Source organism: Pholis gunnellus (assembly GCF_910591455.1).
Source record: "Pholis gunnellus genome assembly, chromosome: 19".
Lineage (NCBI taxonomy): Eukaryota > Metazoa > Chordata > Actinopteri > Perciformes > Pholidae > Pholis > Pholis gunnellus.
This window is the reverse complement of record NC_136546.1, coordinates 19,834,463-19,845,095: the sequence shown is the minus strand read 5'-3', so window position 1 is coordinate 19,845,095 and position 10,633 is coordinate 19,834,463. Positions and strand designations below refer to the sequence as shown.

Below are 10,633 nucleotides of genomic sequence, written 5' to 3'. Positions count from 1 at the left end.
TTATCCATGTTGTTGGCCTTATTATGGGTCATTTGTTCTCTATGGTGCAGGTCATGGAAATGTTCTTAGCAGCAAGTCCTTAAAACCTTTCCAAAGAAACACCTAATTGACTGAGTGAATGAAATGTTATGGTGTCCTGTAGGTTACTGGATTCTTTTCACTCTGTAAAATCTGAATGAATGACATTTTACATTTTAAAATATCAGTAGAAATGTGCAGATGGTGTTTGGCAGGAGTCTCCCCAGTGCTGACATTCCATGAAAATATTTTAATTACATGTGTCAGAGACACACAAATGTTTGTAAGCTGCACACAGGAACTGAGCAGGCTTGGGTTCAATGTCTTGGTCACGGAAAAACTTAAGCAGGACAAACAGCTGCCGACAGGTTAGACGGCTGTAACGGGAATCTGACTAAAGTTGCTTTGTTTTATTGTCTTTTGCAGATCATGACTCTGGAAGACGGCTACTGAAATTCAGTTTGGTATAAAGACTCTTCAGCTACAGGACAGTGCCACACTGAGCTCTGACCAGGTAAAGGTACACTTTCACAACTCAGCGGGTGTTTTTGCCAGAAGGGGAGTTTCTAGGCACTAAACTTTAAATATGTGATGAACAAAAAAAAAAGTTTGACTTTTAGTTTTCCTTTTCAGATGGAGGTGAATGCCGTCAAAAAACGCCATCGCACACGATCCAAAGGAGTCAGAAGTATGAACCTGTTAATCTGTTTTCTATTCTAATGCTGCCTATAAATGGGACTCTTGTGGAGCTTGTGAATACAATGCGTAAAGTCTATATGATCGGTGCAAGTGGTCACGTCAACAGCAACATGGACGCTACTGTTACCGTCTAGAAGCCGCAGAGGGCAAACTATTTAGCAAAACTAGACCAGCGGGTAACTTAATGCTAGAAATAAAATTACAAAGTAAAGAAAAACTCTGTACAAATATAACCACAATATGTTAACTTACCAGCCACCAAAATCAATCAATGTGAAGGCAGCAATAGCCTGGTTCTAAATGTCTGAATCATTGCACATTTGAGGAAACACGCTAATAAAGGCTGCCAGGCTACGCTGGCTAGCTAGTCGCTAATATGTCAGCAGCTCTTAAAACTGTTTATGTAACACATCTTTAGTCAAATGCTTTTTCCTCATGATAACAATATTAACGTTACATAGGCTGCATATAAATAAGGACAAATCATATTTATAAATTAACTCATTTAGCATCTGGCTACTTAGCTAATCCCACCATGTTTTAATGCTACACTGGTTAGTTGTCACTCATCTGGCGATAGCGACGTGCTTTCCTAGGCTGTGACAAGAGTGTGTGGATGAGACATGAAGTTTTTAAATTTCACTAATTTATGGGCTGGCTAATTAGCTAGCTAGTTTGATGATTGCACCATGTGTTCGTGTTACACTGCTGACAGGTAACCTGCTGGGTCTTAAAGTGTTAACAGCCTCTTCTTCGTTTATTTGTAAAGTGTCCATGCTTTAGCAGTAATAATAATAACGTGAACAACAGATACCTCAGTAAATAATTTCCTTTCTTTTTATTAACACTTTATCATTGATTTGTTCAAAACTGGAGTGATAACAAAGAAGACAATCAGTGTGTGTCCCTTTCTCTCCTCTCCACACCCTTATGTAGAACACAAATAAGTTAATACTTGACTCTGAACATAGTTACATGTGAAGCAGAAGCTGACGTACTGCAGATGTGTTAATTATTGTTGGTTGGCTGCAGATTGTTGATAACATGAATGTTTTTTGTTGTTTCTGTCTGAAGCCGCCGTGGAAGCAGTGACACAGGAGTTATTCAGGTAGGAAAACCTCTGCTGATCCAAAACACATCCATCATTGTACTGAGCCATTATTGTTGTGTGTTGTATTGCATTGTTCTGGTTGTGGAACAGCGGGCCAGCACGGGGCAGTCATGGAGGTTTCACCTCCGTGTGCTTTTTGATCGAGTGACCCGGGAATGAGTGCAAGAAGTGTTTCAGTGTTCTTGACAAGCTAAAGTCAAACTCGCTTTCAGTGACATATTTTGTGCCTTTTATTTTTTTATTTTAGAGTTTTTTAATACCCACAAATAAGTATCAGCCCCCGGTGAGTAGAGGCCTTTAGGCCACAGTGAGCTTGACTTCCTAACTTTGTAAAACAAAATGTAACAAATAAATACATAGATATAAATTTAGGGAATTGTTATTTATTAGCAAAATAATAAATTGTACACCACCAACTTGGTAAAATATCATCAAAACTTAATCAGGAATTAAAATTCCAGTATGTAATATATATATTATATTATTATACACAGCTATCAGAGTCAGTATCCGCGATACACAATATTGATGCATCCCTAATTTTAATTAAAGTAAATAGTCCAGAAACCAAAGGAGCCACATATAAAGAAACCACTACACCGCTGGATTAAATGTTTGCTTCTTGCAGATGTTAAGAGTTCTGTTGAGTCCTCTAGTGCACATTTGTATGAAGACAATGTTTTACCTTCTTCATGCGTGGACATTATGTCGCTTCAGATAAATCGGTGGATTGACGCGTCGCACTGGCAGCCAATGCAGAAGCTTTTACCAAATTAGTTTTGCCGAAGACGGAGCTGAGCTAGAAGGCAAAGTGAATAGATGAATGTAGATATTTTGAGTAAATCATGATATTATGTCACACAGTAGAGTGGGTCAGCAGAAGTACGTTCATATGTTAAAACTTTCAGTTGAATTTGACCGTCGCATTTTGAGGATTCGCTACATTTTGCGTGATGAATGTAGAAACACACCAGCAGCTGCTGACCAGTAAATGCTGAATATCACTGTTACCTGTGTGTGTGTGTGTGTGTGTGTGTTCTTGCTTCACTTAATCTCATTTAGTAAAACTGACAAATATTGGTGTGTGCAGCAGATTACGGTTGAACCCGGTTGGCTCCGGGTCGGCGCTTTACTGTAAACAACATGTCCTTCCTGTGCCGTGCAAAAGCCCCGAGCACACGAGCGAAAAAAATTCACCCAGAATTTAACTGTGATGGGTGGCGGTGAGGGCCGTGCACCCGGGGGCCAGACGTGGACAGAGAAGCTTTGAAGTTAGCAGTAACGGTCGAAAATAAGACAGTAAATACTATAAGCGCGCCACGAGCAGTCATTGAATAGTTCTCATCAATTTGTATTTGCTTCCTATCACAGTCGCCGACTAATCTGACTAATCTGTGGGGATAAACACATATAAATTAATTTGTCATTGTGGTGCGATGTGGCAGATTTAGAAGGAAAAAGAAGACATGTGGCCGTGATTTTAAAAGTCTTCCGTGACTTAATGTTAATTGCTAAATAAACTCGTCACATCTGTCGGCTCAGGGGGAATTAGAGCTGCGGTTTTATGACGCATCAAAGCTCTGAATTTTAACTCCGGTTTGTCTGGAAGTGATTTTTTTTTTTGGGTTCCTGCTAGCTGAGGGGATCGACCGGCCAGATATGACTTTTTCCTCCTTGGCCAAAATGTCCAAAATACCCAAATTCAGTGAACGCATTGTCATGAACCTGTTCGTGCTCCTCTGAGGATGGATCGGGATAATTCCTGATCCAAATCGCCGGATCGCTGGATGTGTTTCTGGCCCCCCCCCCCCCTCATTCCAAACTGGCACGTTAACCTGACGTCTCAAGAGGGAGATCGAAAGTACGCTACACATTGTGTTGATGGTGAGAGTGAGAAAAAAAGCAAAAAGCATGGCGCCAAGAGCATAATGATTAAAAGCAAACAAGCCGGGTGCCGCCAAGTGCTCTGCTGCTAAAACTAAAGCAGTCTTCGTGCAACAGTTCTGCAATAAATCCATGAAGGTTATAATGTTCCGTTGTTCAAACGTTTTAAAAGGATAGAGACGTAGAAGTGCTGTTGAAATGTTGTGCGTTACACTTTCTATTATTTAATCCAGCCTGTTCGTGGGGATGAGGGTCGGCTCAACAACAGAAACGCTGTTTTACTCTGAGTTTTCGGGACGTTTCTCTCGTACGTTTTTTCAGCGAAGTGTCGCTGTTAGTTCATCGAGCTGCAGCGTTGCCATTGGACTACTTTTAAAAATGTCGACCTGTTTTGCATGCAAATTACATGAATAACATCGATAGATAAAGATCCTTTTAATTAATGTATACCGAAATTTTACAAAACTGATTCCAGATCAGAACGTACACAGTGAAATGTGTTCAGTTTAGATTTAGTCGCTTTAGTCACATTTTATTTTCCTTCATAGTTTTAGTCTAGTTTTTGGCGACGACAACTCAAAATGCTTTGGTCCAATTTCTTAAAATTTGTTTCACATTTTTTTTAACTTTTAGTCAAAATTTGTACTCTTATATCTTCCGTCTCTGCCCTCGCTTTAAAGTATACTCTTTTTAAACTCTCCCTGTTGTATAAGTCACACGGATCTCTGCACTGACAACGAGAAAGAAAGAAACTTTGTGAAATATTCAGTTGCTTTGGAAACAAGTTTCTCTTCACAGAGGAGACAAATATGTTGTCGAAAGAAAAGGAGGATTATAAGAACAGCTTGTTAAGGTTAAGGTTGCACTGATGCATTTTGGGAATTTTAGGCGTGATTGGAAAGCGTGTTTGACATTGTATCTCTCACACACACACACACAGAGAGCTGCGATCAATACGACAACACGATCAGTCTTTGCTCCTACACTGATTGATGAGCCGCCTCACCTTGAACGAACCGCCTCTTCTTCCTCCTTTTTCTTCCTTCTCTCTCTCTTTCCTTTGCATCATGTTTTTTCTCTCCCTCTCCTCTTCCTCCTATTTTCTCAATTTTCCTTTTCTTCTCTCTATTTCTCATCTTGTTTCCTCCCTCTCCTGTTCGTCCTCCTCCTTTTCCCTCCTCTCTCTCTCTCTCTCTCTCTCTCTCTCTCTCTCTCTCTCTCTCTCCCTCTCTCTCTCTCTCTCTCAGCACAATTTAACTCCCTCTCCATGTCCTCCTGTTTCCTCCTCTCTCTTCTCATTATGTTTTTTCTCCCTCTCCTCTTCCTGCTGTTCTTCCTCCTCTTTTCCCTCCTCTCTCTCTCTCTCTCTCTCTCTCTCTCTCCCCTTCTCAACATGTTTTAACTTCCACTCTTCCTCCTGCTTCTCCTTCTCATCATTGTTTTTCTCCTTGTCTTCCTCCTTATTCCCATCTGCTTAATTTCCTTCCCTGTCCTCCTTCCTCACCCTCTTCTTCCTCCTCCTCCTCCTTCCTTGCCGTTCTTTTCCCTCTTCCCCTTTTCATCTCCCTGCCTCCCTTCTTCTTCCTCCTCCCCTTCATCCTCCTCCTCCTTCTCTCCCTTCACTCCTGACGTCAAATCTTCACCTTCTCTCTCGGTGCAGCTCTCATTTTTAGCCTACAGTTACAGGGTGTAGAGATCAGGTGATATCGGGTGGAGGGTGGGCGGAGCTCTGCGGTGTGTGTGTGTGTTGGCGGGGTCAGAGGTCGCGGTTGCAGAGTCCCTGAAGCCCAGCGGCGTGCGTTGGCCGGCGGTCTGCGTGTCTTCAGGGCCTGAACGCTGCAGCAGTGACTCAGAGAAAATCTGCAGCCACGACACAAAAAAACCCAGAAAGAAAACACTTCAACCTGCTGCTGAATGACGAGTGTTTCCAGATCAAGGCCACAATGTTGATGACAAGTCATCTTAATCCTCCTTAAACTGACTTCATGGATATTTCCTGTTGTACTCAATGCAACAACAATAACAGGACAGAACAACTGATAACACGCACGATTTAACCAAACAGTGAACGCAACAGGAAGTTTGTCTAAAACGAGCGATCCAGATGAATTTTGAGCCGATCCGTAGAATAAAATAAAATAAAATCACATTCCTGGCAGGCTTCTATTAGCTGTCTGGTTGTTTGAACTACTTTTCAGGTCGAGGCTGTTTAGCAGAGAGGGGTCCAACGATAAGATACGATACAAACATTCATTTCTTTATAAAACAAAATGTAACGGATAAATACATATAAATGAACTTAATTGTTCTCTGATATACGATATCAGCATCTAGAGTATAGTTTCTGTTCAGGTTTTCACTTTGCCCCTATTTATATATTTTAAATAAACAAACTTTCATCCTCTTTCTTGACCATCCAACACAATCTCACTGCAGTTTTGTGAAATAGTGACGAAATGAAATCGATTGGTTTTCGTGCACACGGACACGATTTGTCGCAGTGTTGATCGGAAAGACTTTTTTTTGGGGGCCGATCTTAAGTTACAAAAACAAAAAGTTTGGTATAAGCGACACGCAACGACGACAAAACCACAACGCGATGTTAAACGCCGGCCTCGTTGGCTTAAAGTCCTGTCTTTGTTGGACATCTTTAATGCCCACAAACCGTTTTTACGACCTGCCACGATATCGGGCTGGACCGTCACATGAAAAGTAGAAATGCAGCGTTTGTGGAGATCAGGAGACCCAAAGAAATTGTTTGTGGAAATATCACGCATGCAATATAATCCGCTTCTCCACCATCAGTTCTGTTTGTTCCAAACAATCTACTACTTCCTCCTCACCAACGCTTCTGTTTCCTCCTCAGCTGTCCCACTCCAGGCTGCGATGGCAGCGGTCACGTCAGCGGGAAGTACGCCAGACACCGCAGGTACGAACCCCACGACATGTTGTATTTACTCTGATGCTGCTCGGTCACTTTGTGTTTGTGTTTCTATATGAAGTCGAGAAGCCCGGCTCGGGTCCCAGATTGTCTTAAACTTAACACTGGAAAATGAGATCTGCAATTTCCACTCAAATTTTTCAGGAGAAGAACATCCGATCCTTTCAAGTTTTTGGTTTCAGTGATTCAGAGTTTCCCATTTCTCAGAACTTTTAATTCGAAAGACTCAGAATAACGGTCTGTAACGGGGACTTCGGAATATGTATTTCTTCCCCAAAATTTCCTTTGAAAGAACTCAACGTCAGTATTGACCAGTTGCACCTCGCTGCATTTTAGCTGCATTTTAGCTGCGTTTTGTGATGCAGTTCCTTTAGCATTTCTCATATTTCTGCATCCTTCAGTGAGATTTAATAGAAAAACAAACGTGTACAATATTACTCTGAATGTAAGGAGATCAAATTGACAGAACACATATATATATATATATATAACTGAACATTTCAATGAACAAAAGGTAAAATTAAATGGGAATTTTCTTTTTTTAAATAATCAGGAAAGTGTACAGAATTTTCTTGTGAAATAGGAACTATTTAGGGGGTGTGGTTGTTCTGCGGGCTTCAAACGTCTCACTCAGCAGCTCAGAAACCCGAATCCGTACAATAAATGAGCTCGAGTTACGCTTTCGAAACCACCTGGATTGGCAGCGTTTGCAGGTTCGCAGCCTCCAGCTCGGTAAATCCAGCGCTCTGTCACGGGAACGCCGATAGGAAAACCAATCAGACGGAGTCTGGAGCTGTGACGGCGACCGATGGCCGTCCGTCCTGCAGCCCAGAGGGGTCGCACTGCTGGATGGTGAATTACTTTGGAAACGCTGAATTACCAACAAACGTAGGGGGGCCGCTGCAAAAAAACGAGTCATTTCAGCTCGTGTCCGGTGCTGAAATCGTAGTTTTTCTGAAGATCATCAACTCTTAATATTATCTAATTTGTCTTAGGATTCAGGATGTGATTGTTTCTGCACAGATCCTGGTTGAAACATCACACAGGTGAAATACACATCAAAGCAGGTGCACTGAAGCTGCACTGAAGAAGACCACAGAGGTTTTCACAGAAAATATCATTTTGAAGGCTGAATATGAGGCTTGTGGAAGTATCGGCTTTCATTTGGGTGGGCATATTTTAGGTGAAACGATCAGATTTACACATCCATTATGAAATCAAAGCACTCGTTGAGATGTTTTTGAGGTTATTTGGGAGCATCTCTACGGCATTGTTTTTCACTGTAGAGGCTGTGCGTGTGTGTGTGTGTGTGTGTGTGTGGGAGGCTGGCAGATAGAGGTTGCACGGCTCAGGACAGCGGTGGTTTGACGCCTGAGGTAACAAGAGAGATAATGAGAAGGGCAGGATGGCGAATCGCTGGCAGAGCAGACTGATGGTGCTGCAAAGGGCACAGAGACTCTCAGGAAAATAGTCAAACTGTAAAATAAGAGCTCGGATATTCACCAAAATAACACTTCTTCCTCTAAAAAGAAGAAATAAAAAATCGTCTGTATTATTTGTGAGTTGCTTTATGAAATGACACCTTTTGTAAAAACCGGTTTTGATCATCTCGTGATCTTCATCAGCAGACGGAGTTGCCCAGTTGTCACAGAATTGAAGACGTTCAAAATTTCCATGTTTTTTTTATCTGAACACTTTGAGGACTTTTTCATCCACGTTGGCTTGAAAAGCTGCAGGATCAAAAAAGTTCTCTCTCGACGGTGGAAACAAGCGGTAACAATCTCACCGCGGGACCGCGTTCCCTTTCATCGTCTCTCGTAAATAGTCGTGCTGACAAATTACTGAAAGTGACAATAGAAGGAAAGACACAGAGGTAGAGACACATAGAGCCAGACGGAGGAAAATAAAAAGAGAGAGAGAAGTAGGTCGTCTGATGTCTTCCTCTCCGGGGGAAACGATGGCTTGAATCTCTTAATCAGTTAATCATCAGCTGATCAGAGGAGCTTACGACACACAAACGTCTGATTCTACAAAGACGTGGCAGAGAGGGAGAACACATCTGCACCATCATTCACTTCCGTTGTTTTTGCTTTCTATAGCAGGTCGGGAAGTTTCCTCCGAACATTAATGAACCACGTCTAACTTGCTTTATTTGACATAAGCGTCTTCCCCCAGCGTCAAGATGAGAAGACGGATATGAGTTTCATCTCGGCGTAGCGCAGTTCAGACAAATCAAGAGAGACAGGAAGTAGATCAACGTGTCTTCATGTCACGGTTCAGGTGATATCTTATGAAAAAACACGATGGACACGATGGACGCCACTTGTGCGTTTATGAGAATTGTAAATTAGCATTAGGAGCCAGAATGAATCGGCCTGTTAAAGTCAGTTCATTGTGCCGTTAAAGCTGCTTCACCTGAGGGTCGACCGTCACGGAAATAAAATAAGAAATTTATTCCATATTAGCCAATATTTCAAACATAATTATAAAATATAATTTATGTATCGTTGTCCAGCTCAACATTGCTGCTAAGTAATGAAAACGTAGGCTTAGAACACAGCGTAGTAATGTCACGTGACTGGACGACAGGTCGTAAGTTGTTTGTACCTTTTGAGAAAATTCAAAATACAAGACATTCGGTGAACGCGGCGAGTTCCACTGAATCACTCGTACAGGCCAATTTAAGAACGATCTATTCGTACGAGAGGCTTTTGAATGAGTTCCAATCAACACCCCGTGACTGACAAAAGCCACACTGCTTCCATGTAAGTGTGAGAGTTACGGAGACTACTGTGCTTTTGGGGGAAATTCAATGCAGCAGAAATGTTTTCTTTTTTTTAGACAGAATCTGGTCTCTGAGCTCTGCAGGAAGCTCCTTCCACCTCATTTCTCTTCAGCTGTGCGACCTTTTATAGACAGGTGTGTGTGTCCGTCCCAAATCATGTCCAATCAATTAAATGTACCAGAGGTGTGGACTCCAATCAAGCTGTAGAAACACCTCAAAGATGATGAAGACAAATGGTCGGCACCTGAGCAGAATTTCAAGTGTCACAGCGCCGGTTCTGTCTTTGTCATTGTGGTGCATTCAGTGCATATTGATTAGAGAAAGAATGATTTTAAAAACATTTTACAACATAACAACATTTGGGAAAAGAGAAGGGGTCTGAATAGTTTCTGAGTGCAATATTAACTTCTTAATTTAGCTCTGGTTTTGGTCTCCACCACCTGTTGAGGAACATATCTGCCACTTTAGCTGCTAAATGCTCCACATTCTTCACCAGCTCGTCTTTAACCGTCTGTCTGCTGTTTGCTGGTAAACAGCATCTTTATCGGAGGCTTAAAAAATGGGAAATGTCGCTTTACGAAACCGAACAGAAACAATGAAGTTGTGGGACCAAAATAATATAATAAAAACTAATCAGAAAGATGCTAAAATGCTCCTTAAAGCTGAGGAGAAAAGACCCATTTGAAAGATACCATTTGGAACGAGAAGGGCACTCGGAGAGCACAGACTTCCGCCAAAGCCTATCTTATCATAATTTGTTAATCCGCCCAGTGATTCGGATCCGGATTCCTTCGGCCCGGCGCTGCACCTCTTCCACCGAGTTTCACGTAAAAAACCGAGCCAGTAGTTTTTCACCATAATCCTTCCAAACACACAAACAAACCAACCAAACCGAAAACACAACATGAATATGGATGAGCGGAGACGTAACTCCTGGTTGATTTTAAAGCGGTTAAAGTACGTCGTGTGGAATCACTCACACACGCAGTTTGAATCCCACGCAAGACGTTTGGAGGATCTGTTCATGGAATACGCTGACAATAAGACAAATAGCAGAATAAAGCTGCTTATTATCCTTATTAAAGCCTGACCTCATTCCTGAGACCAACATCTTCTGGTTTTGAGAGCAAATCGCCGCATTTCTCCACATCGCCCTGCTGGGATCCATAACTTCTTGAAGCAGAGACACAGTTCG

The 10,633-nt window shown here is 41.9% G+C and overlaps 1 protein-coding gene across 1 annotated transcript in view; it reads left to right on the top strand.

The window, feature by feature from the left end:
* Positions 1–651: 651 nt before the first annotated feature.
* myt1la (myelin transcription factor 1-like, a) overlaps positions 652–10,633 on the top strand; it is a gene marked incomplete at both ends in the record, with an annotated part of 48,624 nt that continues 38,642 nt past the window's right edge. Inside the window, 3 exons of the mRNA XM_079180749.1 lie at positions 652–706; positions 1,792–1,825; positions 6,579–6,641. Coding sequence (XP_079036875.1) covers positions 652–706; positions 1,792–1,825; positions 6,579–6,641 — 152 coding nt within the window. The remainder of the gene's footprint in view (positions 707–1,791; positions 1,826–6,578; positions 6,642–10,633) is intronic.